The sequence below is a fragment of the Mercenaria mercenaria genome, chromosome 13 (genome assembly GCF_021730395.1).
Source record: "Mercenaria mercenaria strain notata chromosome 13, MADL_Memer_1, whole genome shotgun sequence".
NCBI classification, from domain to species: Eukaryota; Metazoa; Mollusca; class Bivalvia; order Venerida; family Veneridae; genus Mercenaria; species Mercenaria mercenaria.
The window spans coordinates 38,548,832-38,569,279 of NC_069373.1; the positions used below are offsets into that span (position 1 = coordinate 38,548,832).

The following is a 20,448-nucleotide window of genomic DNA, read 5'->3' on the forward strand; positions in this document are numbered from 1 at the left end:
ACTGAGATACCAGCTTACATACAAAACCTTAACCAAAAATTTCTAAGTCGAAAAAGGGGCATAATTTTGTAAAAAAGCAAAATAGAGTTATGGAACCTGTGCAATGTAGATCAGTTCATCACAGTGAATAAGTGTGTGAAGTTTCAATCCATTCCCACAACTGGTTACTGAGTTACCAGCTTACATACAAAACCTTAACCAAAAATTTCTAAGTCGAAAAAGGGGCATAATTTTGTAAAAAAGCAAAATAGAGTTATGGAACCTGTGCAATGTAAGTCAGTTTGTCACAGTGAATAAGTGTGTGAAGTTTCAATCCATTCCCACAAGTGGTTACTGAGATACCAGCTTACATACAAAACCTTAACCAAAATCGGGACGCGGACGCCGACGCCGACGCGGACGCCGACGCATGGGCGAGTGCAATAGCTCACTATTCTATGAATAGTCGAGCTAAAAAGAAACCCTCCTGTGGTGTAGCCATCTTGCACCTCAAGTTGAAGAAGTGAGTTTGAACTTTACAGGAAAAAGTGAGTTTTAAGCTGAAAAAAAAATACAATGTACAGTGTAAAGCAATAATTTTCATTAATATTTAAGACAAGCATGCCTAGGACAACCGGTTAGTTTATACTTATTATTTTTAGCTTGATTGTAATGAAAGCTTTAAGCTTATTTTGAACCACTATATCTGCTTCCTGGAAAAACCAGTACTGGTGTCATACGAAAAGTCGTGGTCATGACTCCAGTGGTGCTCATACCCACGACCCCTGGATTAAGCGGCCAACGTGATAAGCAGATACTATCAAAAGTATGCATACTTCAGAATGGTACTTTTAGAAGTTAAATGATATCGCTCAATTTTTCGACTCGAAACATAACTTTGTAGCTCAAAACTCACTACTTAATATCAGTGAATCTCCTCCAGCATAATGTACTATGCTCTCCTTAATTCAGCAGTCTTAACTTTTAAACATAATGAATCCATTTAGGAGTTAATGTTTGCTAATCATACATACTGCGCTAATTTGAACAAAAAAGTATTTTTAAGTCATTGCACAGTGCCAAAAATGTATTTAGTCGTTTTAACAACCAGTCATGCTCTAAATAATAGCAGCAACCATTTTGTTGTAAGCTACTAAACTAAAACACGCCTAAAGGTGGTTATTTGAAACAATTGTTCCATTCACAAGAACTAGTGATGGACAGGAAATACCTGGTAAGTTATCTATGGGAACTGTCAGGCCACCCACTCTCCTCTTCTCTAACATTTACTCCTTGATAGCTGTAAGCCCCCTGGGAATCTCAATTAAACTGTTAAATTTAGCATAAACCCTTTATCAGGGTACACAAGGGACCCCATGTCAAACACTAATCAGTTAAAACCTTCTTGATTCAGCTACTGTCCAGTTTATTACCAGATCTCCGGGGATCTGCCAGGCTTCACATGTAGATGTTGGTGGAATGTGGGCAAGTTAATCTGTTTCACAACTTTGTCATGGTAGATCATAGGTAAATGGCCAGGGAAACAGAAAGGTGAAGGCCTGTTTGCCAAATAATGTAATTTCAGATTTTTGAATGTTTTTTGGGGGCTTAATATGCTTTTGTAGATAATGCAGCAGGGTAACGAATTTTGTATTTTAGAAGACAATAATCTGCAGCATTCATTTCATTCAGAATTGATAAAATATGTTTAAATATTCCCAAAAATGTTACTGTTCTCATTGCGTATCCCAAGAAGAAACATTTAACAGCAATTTTATAATCTGTAAAACAGTGAGATGGCAAGGGCAATGGCTGTAGCCGTTTTGTCTACAGCTGTGACGTCATTGACTCTTGCCAAAAGAAAAGCAAATGAAAACAAAAGAAAATACAAAGTTGACTTACAAAATTATTTATATTCATCTGACAATAAAATCTCTTTTTAAACACTTTGATAATAAACTTAATAAAATCAACCAGTAAATTTATTCTTTGAAATTTCATTGGCTTTTCATTTGCCATCATGTTTGAAGTGAAAATTCTAATAAAGAAGTGTAATTTTTTTGCAATAATGAAATTTTTTATGGTTCTGTAGTTGTACCATACTGAAAATTGTTTGCCTGGCATTTTATTTCCCCCGCATTGTAAATGCTAGATTTATAATCTGTACAATAGAATGTAGTAATTATGTCTCCCACCACACAGTGGTGTGGGAGACATATTGATTTACTCCAGTCTGTCTGTCTGTGTGTGTCTGTCACAAAGCTTGTCCGCACTCTAAGTCGAACATTTCTCATCCGATTTTCACCAAACTTGAACAAAATGTGTTGACCATAAGACCTCAGCCAAGTTCGATAACTAGCCAAATCGGTCCAGGCGTCTTGGAGTTATGGCCCTTGAATTACCAAAAATTGGTCTTTTTACTCTTGTCCGCACTCTAATTCTAATATTTCTCATCCAATCTTCACCAAACTTAAACAAAACGTGTTTGACCATGAGACCTCGGCCAAGTTGGATAAATAGCCAAATCGGTCCAGGCATTTTGGAGTTACGGCCCTTGAATTATCGAAAAATTGGCCTTTTTACTCATGTCCGCACTCTTAATCGAACATTTCTCATCCGATCTTCACCAAACTTGAACAAATGTGTTTGACCATGAGATCTCGGCCAAGTTCGATTACTAGCCAAATCGGTCCAGGCATTTTGGAGTAACGGCCCTTGAATTATCGAAAAATCGGCCTTTTTACTCCTGTCCGCACTCAGTCGAACCTTTCTCATCCGATCTTCACCAAACTTGAACAAAATGTGTTTGACCATCAGACCTCGGCCAAGTTCAATAACTAGCCAAATCAGTCCAGGCATTTTAGAGTTACGGCCCTTGAATTACCGAAAAAATCCGTCTGTTTATTCTTGTCCGCTCTCTAAGTCGAACATTTCTCATCCGATCTTCACCAAACTTGAACAAAATATGTTTGGCCATAAGACCTTATCCAAGTTCGATAACTAGCCAAATCGCCCAGGCACTTTTCATTTATGGCCCTTGAATTACTGATTGGATCCGCTCATCCAGACCATCTAATTGGATCCACTCGTCTAAAACATCTAGAGAAACTAACATTTTTCATCTTCTAAGGGGCAGTTGTGGGAGACATGCGCTTTTCTCAAAAGCATCTCTAGTATTTAAGTATAATTAGAAATATTTTATTGAATATTTGGCATAAATTATACCAATTTGGTATTTGATAATTTCATACTGGAATCAGTTGTACATGTTGCTAAGATTGTTAAGTATATGATAAATTAATGAACTGTTTTCTTAATTAATTATATGGTTCAAATCTGGTCATTGGTAATGGGATCAGTTCTGTTATTGTAATGATCAACTGTTTCATATTTTTAGTGAAGAGTATACTGGACCATTGTTTAGCTATCCAGGTCACTAGAATAGATATACACCCAAATAGAAAATATCCAGTGTATTATGTCCCTTTGATGTTTCTGCTCAACATGTCCAAGAGGAGTTACATTTCCTTAACAAAATTTTCCTTTATTTTAAAAAATCTTTATATTTAGTATACTTCCTGGTAAAATATATTATAATATTTTTATTTTTGAGAAGTATATGGACATTTGCATGCATTTAAAAAACAACAACAACATAATGTAATAATATTATGTAATATAACTTTATGTCTTTGTTTAGAAAAAATTAGATAGTATCTCTAGCAGGTATTTTTATGTGGTCATTTTCTACACCAATTCATGGTCCTGTTATTGGATAAAACTTTGGTTTTTCTATAAATATGTTTTTCTTAAAAGAACGATTAAGTTTATGAATGAAAAATAAAGTATTTGGTTAATCAGCTCTTATAATTCTTAATGCCCTTGTTGGAGAGATAATCTTGTATTGAATGAAGATTTAATATGAGATATTTATAACATGTAAGAACATAAATGAATGTCTATCTATGACCGAATACAAAAGGATTATACTGCTTGTTGATTATCTTATCAAGTTTGAGATAACAGTACAAATAAGGTTGTCATAAACAGGCAGCTTGTCAATTTCACATGCACTGACATGTGTGATCTTATACATATTTCACATGGAGAAAATAGGTGTGTACTTAGGTCAGTTTCGGACTTTATTTTAGCTGATTTTTGAAACAACAACTTTTAAACAGTTCCATAGTTCTGAAATAAGCACCCACTTGCCTTAAGAAGCCAGTCAGCTAATTTCCTAAATAATTGTTTGGTCTGATTTCAAATGGTCTTATTGTGCCACTCCATTGGCTGGTTACTTAATAAAGGTTTGACTGTATGTAATATTTTAATGTGAGCTCAGCAAAAGCTGATTTGCTTTATAGCAGTTGCTGTCTCTATCTTAAGAAATTATCCTCAAAATATTGATGAATTTATAGTATATTGCATAAGTGCCCTTTATCTTATTATAGATTAAGTTTTCCTGTATGATTCTGGGAGTGCAGTATTTGAGTGGCACCATGAGAAAACCAACATAGTGCGTTTGCAACCAGCATGGATCCAGACCAGTCTGCGCATCTGCTCAGTCTGGTCAGGATCCATTCTGTCTGCTTTCAAAGCCTATTGCAATTAGAGAAACTGTTCGTGGACAGCATGGATCCTGACCAGACTGCGCACATGCGCAGGCTGGTCTGCATCCATGCTGGTCGCCAATGCACTATGTTGGTTTTCTCATGGCACGGCTCAAGTGTTGCAGTTGAAATTTTCCTTGTGTTTTATGGGTTTTTTTCTGCTTTTCTAGCATGGAAAGGGTTATGCATGAGGAGCTGTCACAAGACAGCAATGCTTGACTATTGAACAACCTTGTCAGTTGAACGAATATAAAAGTAGATAAAAGGGGAAATTTTCTAAATGCGAAAAAGAGTTATGGAACCTGTACACTGCATGTCAGGTTATCACAGGGGACAAGTGTGGGAAGTTCAATCTATTCCCATGAGTGGATATGGAGATACCTTTTACATACAAAAATTGCTTAGTTAAAAAAGGGGCATAACTTTGTAAAAAAGCAGAACAGAGTGATGAATCCTTGCTAGGTAAGTCAGCTCCTCATAGTGAGTAAGTGTGTGAAGTTTCAGTCCATTCCTACAAGTCGTTACTGAGATCCCAGCTTACATGCACCAAATAGGGACACCAATGTCAATGAATCCATGGGCAAGTGCAGTAGTTCTACCTATTCTTAATATAAGTCCAACGAAAAATCAGTAAAGATATAAAAGCATTTGTATTGTCTGTAAAGTTTGTAGAAGTATTACCTGCTTAACAGGTAAGGTCTGTAACTATGAAAAAAGTGCAAGCCCCAGCCCTAAAACAGAGACTTGCAAGCTGTTCATGTTTATTGAAAGAAAGCTGGACATCAGATCATTCTTCACTCCTATGCGATGAGGGGAAGTTGTCAGTTAATTGTGGAGAACAAGTTAATACTTTGTTTGTTTGGGGTTTAACACCGTTTATACTGGTCATGAATGTAGCGGCTGGGATATATATACAAACACAGCATATATTATTACATCTGTAATGTAAAACAATAATAATATATACATCATTGTACTATTTCATTCATGTGACATAACTGTCAGTTTAAAGACATGACTGTACATAATCTTACAATATACCCGTTATAACCGACTTGCTGGCCATATTTTAATGCCCTAATTGATAAAAGGTAATATGGTTCAATGTACACAACAACATCTCAATCAAGCACACACACTCGATATTGCATTTTTAAAACAAAACATTCATTCTGTTTGAGTACTAAACATATTGCATAACAAGGTTTAAATTCATTTAATGGAGAATTCTACAGTGCATACTGCATAACAATGGCACAGTCACTCCACAAAAAAAAAATCTATCACACATTTTATAACAAGATAGTTTTCAATGAAATGCCTGAAAAAAACGAGTAATATACTTCCCATGAACACAAAAATTATGAATCTCACATATAGTACAGAGACCAAACGCCTTTTCAAAGAGAATTTCACTTTTAGTAAAATTGTTACAATTCAAGAATATGATCTATAATTCATAACTATATATTTTACAAACAAATTAACCTTAAGCCTGCTGGCAGCAAGTAATTCTGCCTTTGCTACCAGTACAGACCAAGATCAGCCTGCAGTGCACATCCATGCAGTCTGATCATGGTCTGCACTGTTCGCTATTCAGTCAGTAAATTTTCAGTGAACACTCCTTTGAATAGTAAGTGGTACTGCCCAAATTGAATGATGGACTAGTCCATTTTAAAAATTTAGCAGGGTAAAGGTTAAAGAAGAAGGGAATTAGACCTCTAAAATGCCCAGCTATATATAGTAATTCTGTAAAGTGGTAAACTTCATCTTTATAATTTTAATAAAACATGTGGAATCCAGTATTTGCTAGAAGTAAGGTAATAACATGAATTGTTATTCACATAAATACATAAAAAGTGATAAAGGTATGAAACTTGAAAATGAAATTCCATGTTATTGCATTTGTTATGGAATATGATAAAATGAAGCAGAAAAATGCCCACCTTTTTTGAGTTTTTCAAATAGAAATGGCTTCCCTTCCAGTAGAGCAATAATGATATTGGATAAAGTGTTCATTTTTAACATTGCAGCAATAGAATCTTTAAAAAAAACAACTACATTTACAATATATGATATACATGAAACATATATGGCAGCAAGGTATTAATAACATGGATTTACATCAATGAATATGTCACTACAAAGAATTGCAAATATACAAGTAATACTGGTACTCAAGAACAATGAAACAGAGTCATTAAAGTCAAATTCACCGGGTTTGAATAACTCCATAATTTCCAGTTTTTATGTATCACTATAGTTTATTCCGAAGAATCACAAAATGTGAAGGTGTTAATACACCAGAAGAAATTGGTCCTGAGTTTTTGTAATACATCCCTGAGTTTAAATTCACCATAAATATCCCTGAGTAATTTGAGCAAGTTCCATAAAATATTCACAAAAATTATTTTCACCGTAAAATTTGAGCAATTGGTTTTAAGCTCCTCTTGTATTTTGTGTTTCAACTCCTCCATACGTATACAAGACCAAAAAATCCAGCGATTCAGTGTCTGCGAATACATTTAAACTGTTGTAGAAACCACTAGCGCAAATAGGATAAAAACACATGGCACAGCTTTACTTGTGTCTTCAATATATATCAATAATGTTTATTAGTTACTTTATTTGAGTATAAACAGTTAATTGTGAAATTAGATACGTATTTAATGCGCATTTTGCCGTATTTTTTTCTTTCCTAGTTCCCAATTAAAATATGCATATTAGGAATTGTACAACATACATCGCAATTTTTCAATTTCGCCTTTCAAGAGCGACACTTCTGTTCTTAACTGTAGATTTTCTTGCTCTAGGTATACAACACGCAGAGCAATTTGCTCTTCCTTCATTCGGCGTGCCTCGCGAGATCTTTTTGCAGATTCATTGTTTTTCTTACGCTTCTCCCAGTATGAGTCATCTCTGGGTTCTTCTGGCATGGTTAGTGCACGTTTCTTTGGTGGAATTCCGTTATCATCCTCATTTCCCGATTTAACAGAACTACTGTCACTTGATTCAGTTTTACCGATTTCACCAGGAGATTGGTTGGAAATATGAGAGTTACCTCCCTGACTTTGACCATCTGGCGACATGCTTAGTCTGCTCGATGAAGGTCCAGGAGAAGAAACGTCAGATATTGGCATAGATGTATTTGGTGGCGATGATGCATTTGCTGAAGTTGCAGTGTTTGTGATTGTGTGGGTGGTTGGATTTATTCGTGACATTGCATTGGAGTTCATAGAGTTATGAGAACCTATATGTGCCGGTAAAGGGGAGAACTCTTGTGCCATAGAAGATGGCATTGTCATTGCATTGTAGAGTTCAGAACTTCCCATAGTTCCATACTGAAGTCCATGCATGTAACTCATGTTAAAGTTTGAACTAGCTCCAGGCGGTGACTGGTTTGTTGTAGTAGAATTCTGACGTTGCATTTGATAGGATTTGAAATGATCTGTTCTCTGCTGAGAGCTCATCATGGCAGAGTAGGGGTCCTGCATGATGTCTGTTGTTGTTGAGCTGGTTTCTATGGAGATCAGGTGAAGGTCATAAATGAGACATTGACCAAATCTTCACTGAGCCTTCATCCTAGAATGATAAAGTAAAATTGATGTATTTAAAGAAATTCCAAGACTTTTGTTAGTACTCTAACATGTTGGTTTCAGACTAGACCAGATTAAACAAAAAAATAATGTTTCATTGAAATAAATTTAGCAGATATTCCACAGGAGATCCTGATCTGTACTTTCTGGTATAAGTCGTCAGTATGATAATTTAATATAAACATATAATTTACAACTTATTTATACTAATCAAGCAAGCAATGATTTATTGGCTAGTTAATTAGAACCACTCTGTTCCTGGTACTTGTATTAGTAACAGAACACCATCTGGTAGTCTCACTGGTTACTGCCAATGAAACTAGAACTCCTGTGCTTATCTTAGTTTATATATTTATTGGCAACCCAGAGTGTCTTTTACTTGGGTATGATTTTGATTGTAACATGGATTTTTTTTAAATTAGAAATATAAATGTGGCAGTCATCTTATTCCATCAAAATACTATTTTTGTTTGAAGCTAATTATGTGGACATTCTTTCATAATTTTAGTGCATGTAAGAAAATGGAAACAGCTTGATAAGAGAATTTTTTTTAGAAATCGGTATGAATCATTAAGAAAGACATACATGTAATTCAAATGACACCATAAAACTTTGAAGTCTCCTTGATTGTAATTCATACATTACCTTTGAATTTCTTTAAAAAAAATTCACCTCTTCTATGAAATAAATACTATTATCCAATATTAGAAGTAACAAGCCATTGCAGTTTATGTTGCAACAAGATGACATTCACCTTAACAATATTATCAAATCAAGTTGTTCACAGCAAGTTGTTTCCAGATTCATGTTGTGACACCAAGTTGTGTATTCCACAGTGAAACAGTTTTTGTGACAAAAGGTATTGAAATAAGATTATCACCCTTTAATAGTTTTTGATATGTCATTAGAGGTAATATTATCATGACATAATATTACATCATTCTTGGTTGTCAAGGTGCAATGTGACATCATGGTAAATACACAGGCCCACCGGTGATGTTCACACATAAATACACAGAGGGCAAATTCACCTTTCAGCTTAAACTGTTAGAAGACATTTTTTAAATTTTCAACGACCTACTTAAAAATAAATGTATCCAACCTTACAAATGTGCTTACGAATGAAATATAACACAGTCACAGAAGTACCAGCTTTTTCCAGTTAGTTACACAATCACAGAAGTACCAGCTTTTTCCAGTCAGTTATACAGTCACAGATATACCAACTTTTTCCAATATAAAAATATTACACAAGTCACAGATATACCAACTTTTTCCAGTATGAATATTACACAAGTCACAGATATACCAACTTTTTCCAATATAAATATATTACACAAGTCACAGATATACCAACTTTTTCCAGTATGAATATTACACAAGTCACAGATACTGTATACCAACTTTTTCCAATATAAATATCACACAAGTCTCAGATATACCAACTTTTTCCAAATTAAATATTACACAATCACAATAATACCAACTTTTTCCAATATAAATATTACACAATCACAATAATACCAACTTTTTCCCTATTCATTTATTTAATTTCTAATTTACATATTTTCAGTGTATTAATACCACATACATGACATATATAGTTTTATCTAAATGATTGTTACGGACTCTTTATCTCGTCTATATTGTAAGTGGAACAGTAAGTTAGATAATCTCAACTCTGTGTATTTTAGATAATGTATAATAAAATATTGCCTGTTATGTGTGGTGAAAATCTAAATGATAATTGTATCCTGATATAATATAGAATTGTCAAAATTTTCTTCCAAAAATATTAAGATGTATTTAAAATGTTAGGACAAGCATATTTTAAATCTTTACTAATCTTTAGAATGTGAGAAATCTGCATTTTGTCCACTATAATGCAAGCTTATAAAATCATCAGCCATTGTGTGAGACAGTTTTATAAAAGTCAGTTTGATTAAAATGATTTTTCCCCAAAAAAGCATTTAACCCAATTAAAAGTCCAGGGCCTCAACCCAGTTTCCTGATGAAAAGACCAAAATACTGGATACGAGGTCTAAACATCAGAATGTTGTAAGACTAATGTAGTACTACCAAACATATGACATCCCAGATGTCCAACTTTCATAAACATTTAAATCCATTCATTTTATATGAATGCATTTTAGACAAATTTCAGATATATTTGGAAAAAAATAAATAAATAAATTGAGCTTTTTCCCTTATGATTAGAAAACTGCGGAAGGCTTATAAGCAAAGTAAAAAATAATTTTTTAAGTGAAAAATAAAACAATTGTCATTGTAAAATACAGAAAATTGGAGAAGGTTATGTGGCATAATGGGTTTGAAATTTTCTATTTATGATTATTGTTTCAACTTTTAAACAGTAAGTAAATATTGATACTTGCATGCAATATTGTTTAGAATATCCTTAAATGACCTTACTGCCCCCATGATTACTTCTTCAACATTACATCAAATTACTGCTGTATAAACAGAGGGATGTAAAATGGTGTCATTAGAATGTTAATTGTGTAATGTGACATCACAGATCACAGTTTATGTAATGTGACATCACATCAGTTATCTCCCTTTGTAAATTTCACCCCATTTTCAAGGTCAGACCGGTTGTGTAATATTAGCAACTTCTGCATCAGATCTGGTGTAGTAATTTACATTATGTAATAAGAATTTGATTTTCACACTTAAATGTAGTGTATTGAAAGAGATGGGTCATTGTGAAAGAGTTATTCAGCTGTTTAATATAGAGCTAAAAAATAACTTTTAAAATATAACAAAAACATAGTGTGACTGTGAAAAGTGCTGGATAACTTAAAACTTCAAGGGAAATACATTTTTAAAAAAATTAAATGCGTGGAGTGTCAGAGATAGATATATATAAAATTCTCAATTTTTTGTTGTTTTGTTCTATTATATTGATTTTTAGGAAAAGATATATATTTTTCTTTTACTTAAAAAGAACAACTGTATAAAATCAACTTTGAAACAGGCAAAAATTTATCTTAAGGAACACATGTATGCTTTTTGAATTCATATGGAAAACAGGAAAGTTTACAGAAATATAAGGAAGGAAACAAAAATATATTATTCAACATTAATTGTTAAATCTCACTTAAATGTGAACTATTCTTACTATTTTACTGTAATATTTTTTGCACACTTTCAACTTTTTCAGTTCATACCTCAACATGTTTGCATAATAAATACATTTGAAGACATTGCAAAATTATTTCTTATTTTCAGATTTTTTTTTTACAGAATTGCAGTCAATAAATTATTCATTATTACTAATTTATTTTAAATTATACTATTATATTTTTTTACAGAATAGTCAAGCAAACATAAACGGTCATTTATCTATTACATAATTTAACAGATAAATAGTCTTCTCTTCACTTCAACAAATAATGTTTTATACCCATGCATAGATATGATAGAGGATGCAGAGCACACACACACACAAAATGCAGTTTTTTAATGCTTTTTCCAAAATGTTAGATGTTAATTCAAGGGCATTAAAAAAGTGATTTCTTTATTTAATTCTTAAACATTGTGAAATATGTTTATTGACAACTTTTTAACAAATATACATACTGGATTTTTACCAGCAAAAAACAACTTAACTGTTTCAAAGCAATATAAAACATTGAAGTGTTAAAATCAAATGGCATATTTTGTCCATTCAGGACAAGGTACATTTTAAATTTTCTATACTATTTGCCCTCCATTCATTCCCAATTCTCACCTCTGATTTGACCATTGTCCATCAATGTCAAATGTGACATAACTTGTTTATTTCCTACATTCCATTGTAGTAAAATCTATTCTACTATCAAAATCAATGACACTACTTGAATCATTGAATAGACTTCCTACCCAAGGTTTTACACTGTTCAACAGCTAATTATTCTGGTTTAATTACAAGCCTATTAACAATTAGGATTTTCATTGAATATTTTCTTTTGTTGATAAATTGTGTATTGAGTTTTCTCCAAGGAAAGGTCAGCAAAATTAATGGACTAAAGACAGTTACAAGCCTTTTAAATTGGGCAGAAGAAACAAGAAGTGAACGTAGGTGAAAATCCCCTCCCCTCAACTTGGGCAAGGCAGACAAATTGCCCCCTTTGATTTTTTTATTAAAAACTTTGAAATTTAATGAACATGAATATAAATGAAAAAAAATACTGTCAAGTAGGCAGTTCCGGATCACTAAAGGCTATATTTGTTATTTAGCTTTGAAAATATATTTCTAAAACACATTTTTGCACAGGGAGAAAGGAAAATCCTTTTGCTTTTTAAATCTCCACATTTGGTTTGAAAATGCAAAGTAAATAATTATGCTGTAGGAGCGTCAGTGGTGTTACCACTTTGGTCAGTTACGGATCATTTTGGTCTACCCCAGATCATTTTAGAATAAAACTAAAATGCACTGGGACACCTGTGAAATAATAATTGTTTTCTCTCATCTGACCAAATCATTACACATTGACAAGTTGGAAATACAAAACTATTTTCTTGTTTAAAAAATAATTTGATTGTGTTGTGTCCCTGTTGAGTTCTGGATCACAAAATAGGAAATTCAGTTTTTCTTCACATTCCAGTGATCTGCAAAAGTTATATTTTGGTATATATGTTATTTCCCACATTGAAGCAAATATTCATGCCAAGAACTAAATGATTATCTTCATCATATAAGTGTAAACAGTGCTGTGATCGGAACCCCCATGATCTGGAACTGACTAATCAACTGTATACAATTTTACAATTTTTAAGATGATAATTATTGATCGTATATGCAAATTCTGATAAAATTGGAAAAAATGACACTGTGGGGTTGGGGGTGATTTTGTCCGCAGTCTGTGGCCTAACTGAAACGAGTATGTAAAATTGCCAACTTGGCTGGTCCACAAAGCATCCAGCCAACATTCTACATGAAAAAGGTACACAAAAAGTACTGTGTAAAACAAATTGTTAAAGTTGTTCTGGATCTACAGAATTGCAAGCAGTTCCTTCAGAATATTGTGCTTCCATTTGTTGTGTTTTTAAATAGCACATTCTTAAAGCAACATAAACATTAAAGGTTAGTACACATTCAGTTTTGAGAGTAATTCCTCCTAAAAATCTATCTGCACATTTTATAATGATTCTTTTTATTTCAGTTTAGAATTATTTCAGCATTGACCATCCCATGTTATTGTAGAACAAACTTGTTGACCTAGCATTTGAACTGGCATACTGCCCACTACTATTGTTTACTACTGACTCAGTCATACAAGCTACTTATTATACTAAAAGTACATCAATAAGAACTATACATTACCTATTAATTTTGTAAAATTCCCATTCTTCAAGGAAACAATGTTGAAAATTTTCAAATTTTAAAAACACAGGATGCTGTGATGTGTTAAAGTTAGGTAACACTACTCTTATCACATAAAGTTATGCTATGTTATGCCCACTGGTCATTTACACATAAGACTGGCCAATAGTTACTAGATTACTTGTCAATGTTACACAAACCCACTCAACACACATACACCAATGATTTTCAATGATACTGACCCTACGACCTTGCATACTGATTACCTGTGTTGGTCATGTGACCTGTCTTATCCAATATGATGTAATGTTACATAATCACAGTACACATAATTGACTAATAGCTATCCAGGCTTTCAACCATAATATCTTGAGGGTATAGGAAAAGTAGATGGATAGATTATATAGGAAATTTCCAATTAATCTTTTTTGGCATTGTTACAAATTCAATTGAAGTATTTTGCTGCACAAAAGGTATATTGGTTTGCATTGATGAGGTATTATTTTGCTGCAATGGAATTTGCAGATAAGTGGATTTTTGACAAGCTTTCTCTAAAATCTGCACAAAATGACAGATTATAATCTTGTATTGCTTCAAATAAATCTAGATTATTATATTGTTGCAGGAGGTTATCATGTTAGACCTTGATATTTTACTGAAACTGTACAAGTTTCATTAGCAACTTCTGTTGATATTGTAATAGTCAGATATATTGAAATATTTTATGTTTAATAATCAAGGTCTTAGTTGTAATCAGCTGTCGTATGCAAGTTTTGTACTCAAGAACTTGCATGACCTGAACAGGAAGGGTTCAGATACCACTGCAGTCCACTGTCTGAGAATTTATCATTTGGCATAAAGAGCTGCCTCTTGATAGTAAATACTAAGGAAATATTTAGATTTAAAATTTGGTGATTGTTTACTGATTGCGTAAAAAACGAACATTATACTGAAATTGACATTAATCAACATTCAGAACTTAATATTTTCTCTTAATTTGGGAATAGCTGTTTTTGTTCAAGTCCTTAATTAAAATACAGACTAAAGATGTCAATAATATGAGAACATTATATACTTTCTGAATTATCAAAAAAAACAACAACAAGACTTTCATAGGCGGTCCATTTTAACATCACACATCACACTTTATTTGCATGTTATTTTGTAACTATACAAAGAAAATGATTTTATTTTGTACTGAAAACAAAAATTTTCAGAAGTGCATTTTTTAAATTTACGTTATGAGGAATGAATGCAAAAGAAGTCAAAGTGCTTCTTCATTTGTTTGTGCCTAGATCTCATTTTTAGTCCAGTGGAAATTTATTAATTGTTTACACAGTTATGAGATATGTATTTTTCATTAAACTATACATATGATGGCACTAATTATTTATCATGACAATAACCCCGGGCTATTTTTGTGTGCATTCTATATTTGCAAGCTGTTTTGCACATCTGTTATCATGATTTATGGATGACCTCAGCATAAAGCCTGTGCATGTCAACTTATGACTGAAAAGTGAAAACATCATGCGATATAAAACATAAATGAAACCCAAATTGCTTACATTCGGATAAGAGATATAGCTGGGCATGTTGTTTTAAGATAAAACTAAAAAAGCAGAATAGCACTAAATATTGTGTAACAAAAGCATTGTACAATTTTCCATGCAGATATCTCCACCCACAATTGTGCAAGAAGGAGCATGCTGATATCAACCTTTAACCCTGCTAAATTTCTATAATGGACTGGTCCATCATTCAATTTGGGCAGTACCATTTATCATTCGAAGGGGTGTTTACTGAAAATTTAGTGACTGAATAGCAAACAGTATCCGTGCAGTCTGATCTTGGTCTGCACCGGTTGCAAAGGCAGAATCACTTGCCGCCAGCAGGCTAAAGGTTAAAAGGCAAAAAATAATTATTTTATCATAAATTAGCAGTAATATTAAGCATTCTTGATCAGCTTTCCAATCAAGAATTTTCCAGAGTCGGGGAAGATTATCCTAATATTTTTAAGGTAAAAAAAAATGACATAGATACAGGGTAATTCTTCACAGGTAAATTATTAAGGAAAAAATGGAGGATAAGATCTTTCTGCATTGATGAGAGAAATTAACTATATTTGCCTAGAGGCATGTAAGCCAAAGTAGATCAAAGACCCAGATGAGAAAAGTGTGAAATTGATGGGTTTAATATCACTGCCAATCAGCTTTAAAATCATTCCGCCCCACTTCACTGCACTGTCAGGTCATTTAAAGCAGGAAATACAATTAGAAAAGATAAAAATTAAAATCTTTTGATTGAACAGAAAGTCACTTTGATGGAATTTCTAGCTGGTTAGGTGTGGGATTTACCGCTGTCATGGAAGTGTTCACTTTTGGTCAGTTTTGAAGCGAAACAAAGCGAATGTGTTGTAAATGTTATCGTTTTTTCATTTTTAGCTCATCTGATTTTTTGAAAAAAAATGATGAGTTATTGTCATCACTTGAGCGGTTGTCGGCGTCGGCGTCGGCGTCGGCGTTGCCTGGTTAAGTTTTATGTTTAGGTCAGCTTTTCTCCTAAACTATCAAAGCTATTGCTTTGAAACTTGGAATACTTGTTCACCATCATAAGCTGACCCTGTATAGCAGGAAACATAACTCCATCTTGCTTTTTGCAAGATTTATGGCCCCTTTTGTACTTAGAAAATATCAGATTTCTTGGTTAAGTTTTATGTTTAGGTCAACTTTTCTCCTAAACTATCAAAGCTATTGCTTTGAAACTTGGAATACTTGTTCACCATCATAAGCAGACCCTGTACATCAAGAAACATAACTCCATCTTACTTTTTGCAAGATTTATTGCCCCTTTTGGACTTAGAAAATCAGTTTTCTTGGTTAAGTTTTATGTTTAGGTCAGCTTTTATCCTAAACTATCAAAGCTATTGCTTTAAAACTTGCAACACTTGTTCACCATCATAAGCTGACCCTGTATAGCAAGAAACATAACTCCATCTTGCTTTTTGCAAGATTTATGGCCCCTTTTGTACTTAGAAAATATCAGATTTCTTGGTTAAGTTTTATGTTTAGGTCAACTTTTCTCCTAAACTATCAAAGCTATTGCTTTGAAACTTGCAACACTTGTTCACCATCATAAGCTGACCCTGTACAGCAAGCAACATAACTACATCTTGCTTTTTGCAATAATTATTGCCCCTTTTGGACTTAGAAAATCATTTTCTTGGTTGAGTATTATGTTTAAGTCAACTTTTCTCATAAACTATCAAAGCTATTGCTTTAAAACTTGCAACAGTTTTTCACCATCATAAGTGGACACTGTACATCAAGAAACATAACTCTATCCTGCTTTTTGCAAGAATGATGGCCCTTTTTAGACTTAGAAAATCATGGGTAGGACAATATTTCTATTACACAAAAAAAATCAGATGAGCGTCAGCACCCGCAAGGCGGTGCTCTTGTTATATATTTATCCAGTAAAATGACACGGGTTGCTTAACATAATGACATGATTGTTGTGAATAAATTTTGATGTTGTTACAATGTCCAAAGGGAGGCAGGTGATTAGTTTGTCCGTCTGTCTGAATCAGTATGTGCCAGCTATAACTTCCAAATTCAAGGCATTCAGATGTATGTTATGCCCGGAATGCCAAGGAAATCCCAAAAGTTGTGTTCTTTGAATTTCTTTTAGCCTTTGTATTTAGAATTTTTAATCATCAAAATCAAAGCGGGGTTTTGTCCACCTTGATTAAATCCAGCAAGGTGGGTTTTATTCTTGTGAGACTTTGTGCTACATTTGTTACATCCCAGGTTAAGCTTCATTAACCTCCCAGACAAGGGCATTGACCAATTCAGGTGCATATATATCACTAAAAGTGATCTCGGCTAAGTAAAATATTTTTAAAAAAACCTTACTTGAATGAAAATGGAGCAGAAATTTCAACTAGTACTTAAAATGTGAATTAGCCATCAGAAATACTGCATTGCTAAAATGTTGGTCAGCTGTGTAAAACTCAGTGGATACTTCCTGTATGACCATATCAGCAGCTTGACCAGTGGTCATTTAAGGTACTGCCTCCCTTGGGGTGGCCACATAATTTCAAATTAATGGCTTATAAATAGCTTTCAAGTGAAGTATTGATTGGCCCTTAATGTCATGTTTGAGTGTCTGCCTCTTTTAGATAATGTCAAGAGGGGAGAAATGGATGATACATTTTGTTGCCAGCACAGCATGTAAAATTATATATCTTTGAGGCATTTGTCTTGTTTATTTTCATACTGGGTACTTACAGGTAATGAACTATTATAATTCATAACAATATAGAATTGTATAGGATATGTTAAACAGGTAATGAACTATTATAATTCATAACAATATAGAATTGTATAGGATATGTTAAGTTGTAGATTTACTCATCATTGTCAATGAATCCCATCACATAATTTTGTCAAACTATATAATCGCCAAATGCTTGGAGGAAATAGATCTAGCTGTTTCAAATGCTTGGAGAAAATAAATCAAGATTATGGAAGAACATCCACCAAAATAATAATAAATAACAAAGCTGGCCATTTCCTTGTGAAATAATAAACAGTTAATAAAAAAATAAAGATCTCATTTGATGAGATTTAACTCGTTTTGTATACTTGAGATTTAACATGATCATGCTCTATGTTTTTCAGGAGTTTCATATCTGTTTTATTTCATTGATCTTTTGAACATTCAATGTCTTTTGCTCTTTCAACTTTATGTGAATTTCTCCATTAAGTCTGGCCCCAATTTCATGAAAAAACTTACGTAATTACATAACCCGCATTATAAATTTTACCCCGCAAGATCCGCGGGTCTCGAACCTTGGGCCCCGACGACAGCCTTATAAAGGGGTCCCAGTGTACTTAGTTAAGTCTGTTATTTTAAAATCATGCTATTGCTTAAGCTGTTGTTATTCAATGTTGATTTTTTCTATACCAATGTATTTATAGCTAAATTAAACTATGGTTTAGTAGTATTTGTCTGCAATACTTACTTCAGTCACGCAAATCTGATATTTCTATTTAAGCATGATATAACAAACTTAAGTATATTGTTAAGTATATTTCTTATTTTTATACTTCATTTTCTGTAAAATTCAGAATTGTTGTGCTTTGATCTATGAAAGTCATGTACGGGTCTGATATAGATGAAAAAGTCAACATTGAAGATGCATAAATGGCAAAAACAAGCATTTGAAATAACAGACTTAGCTAAGCAATTACTTAAGTTTTTTCGTGAAATTGGGACCTGAATATATAGCCTGTCTCAAACTTAAACCTCTACCCTGCTAAAGTTCTAAAATGACATGGTCCATCCAGTGCAGACCACGGATGTGCATGTAGACTGGCATCAGTCCTTAGAGTCATTAAATGTAAAGCACTTGGCCATAAAATCAATCCTCTTTGATAGCATTTTCTGAAACAAATTACAATATCTCTAACCTCTGACTCTGTTGAGATGAGCCTAGACAGAGAATGGTTTTCTTGGAAAATATTAGCATCAGTATGAAGAAAGAATAAACTTTATTACAGATAACTTGATCTAAACAGACTTTGTAAGTCTAATGTGCAGGCTGATGTTGGTCTGCACTGGTCGCAAAGGCATAATCACTTGCCTCTAGCAGTGTATCGTTCATTTTGTTCTCTCTTTTTGTGGGAAGGGGAGGCGGGTGTATGGAATGCATTTTGAGTTTATTTATTGTCTAGGTCCACTAGAGTGAAGACTATGTACTGTTAAATACATGTAGTTAGATAAGTGACATAAATTGACCGTTTAGTGGACGCTATGATATAAGAGGTGATAAGCTACCATTGATGGCCAATTATCTGTATAGAGACAGGCCAGAGACCTTCACTGACAAGATCTGGACATTGGTCAACTGCTTTGATGGTCATAGTTCAAAGTTTGTTGCTGTTAGTACAGTTTAAATTGATCAAGCATGATTGTGATGAAAGGAATCCAGCCCATGTCCACTTCCTGGAAAAATGAGGGTACTTCTGTTGTTATGAATGCATGGACCTTAATCATCATCACATTTCATTTGTTAATTTCATGCATTTGAATGGCAGGACTTCATCTGCGAAGATATAGGAGTGGAAAAACAAGATATGATTTATTTATCAGAAGGGGTCATATTTCAGATTTAAAAAAAAGAATTGCAGTGAAAAGATGTCTGCAGTTCAGCACTTAAATTTAATAATCAGATTGGCCGTTATATATTTAAAAATCATGTTAAGCCCATAATTATACATTAAATTTTATATTACTAAAAAATAATTTGAAAAGAAAATCTTTTAAACAAGAAAAGAGCAACAGTTGATAAATGGGAACAAATACTACTAGAAAATGATTTATGTATTTCTTTTTGTCTCCTGAATGTGACCAAAACTGACATACAAAAGTTATGAAAGCTAATGTTTTTTTACTGCTATTTTTTAATTTTCAGTTAAAGTAGAATGTGAACAGTTTTTTGCGGAAGGTTAAATATATTTGCCATTGTGGATTTATGAAACGGAAGTAACCTGTCGAGCATTGACCTCACTATACCTGTCCATGTTACAACATGTTGACCAATACCCCTATAACAAGTTGTCCAGTGAACAAACAAACCTAATCTAGGATTATAATACTGTGCATATTTGGCCTTGTTTATTGCACTAGAAATATCAGTACTGTAAATATTGAAAGGTTTGTGAGGGGATATTTTTATGGGTTTATCTTAAGCTGAAGTCATTATGTTACATCGGAATCATTGAAATTTATAAGCAGACTGATCTGTCCTATTCCATGTTATGAATTTTAAAGTACATAAAAAAACTTGAAGAAATGTGGAAATTAAACAAAATTAGAAATGCGAGATCTGAATTGGATGAAATTGTATACCAAAAATAATTTAAGGCTTTAC

The 20,448-nt window shown here is 33.2% G+C and overlaps 2 protein-coding genes across 7 annotated transcripts in view; one reads left to right on the forward strand and one right to left on the reverse strand.

Moving 5' to 3' along the window:
- Nucleotides 1–20,448, forward strand: part of LOC123528756 (protein MON2 homolog) — a 553,363-nt gene that overhangs the window by 517,449 nt on the left and 15,466 nt on the right. The window lies entirely within an intron of this gene.
- On the reverse strand, nucleotides 5,514–13,681 carry LOC123528758 (transcription factor VBP-like). 3 transcript variants are annotated; one of them, XM_045308727.2, is made up of 2 exons: nucleotides 13,512–13,681; nucleotides 5,514–8,171 (listed from the first exon to the last, which is right to left on the reverse strand). In XM_045308727.2, exon 2 carries the CDS (start codon nucleotides 8,081–8,083, stop codon nucleotides 7,313–7,315), a length of 771 nt encoding a protein of 256 aa, XP_045164662.2. In that variant the 5' UTR covers nucleotides 8,084–8,171; nucleotides 13,512–13,681; the 3' UTR covers nucleotides 5,514–7,312. The 3 variants fall into 3 exon arrangements, with proteins under 3 accessions (XP_045164662.2, XP_045164663.2, XP_045164661.2); XM_045308728.2 differs by lacking the exon at nucleotides 13,512–13,681 and adding an exon at nucleotides 8,940–9,774; XM_045308726.2 differs by lacking the exon at nucleotides 13,512–13,681 and adding an exon at nucleotides 8,831–9,774.

What these genes read in the sequence shown, in the direction of transcription:
- LOC123528758 (XM_045308727.2), bottom strand. Translation starts at nt 8,083, where the DNA reads ATGCAGGACCCCTACTCTGCCATGATGAGCTCTCAGCAGAGAACAGAT.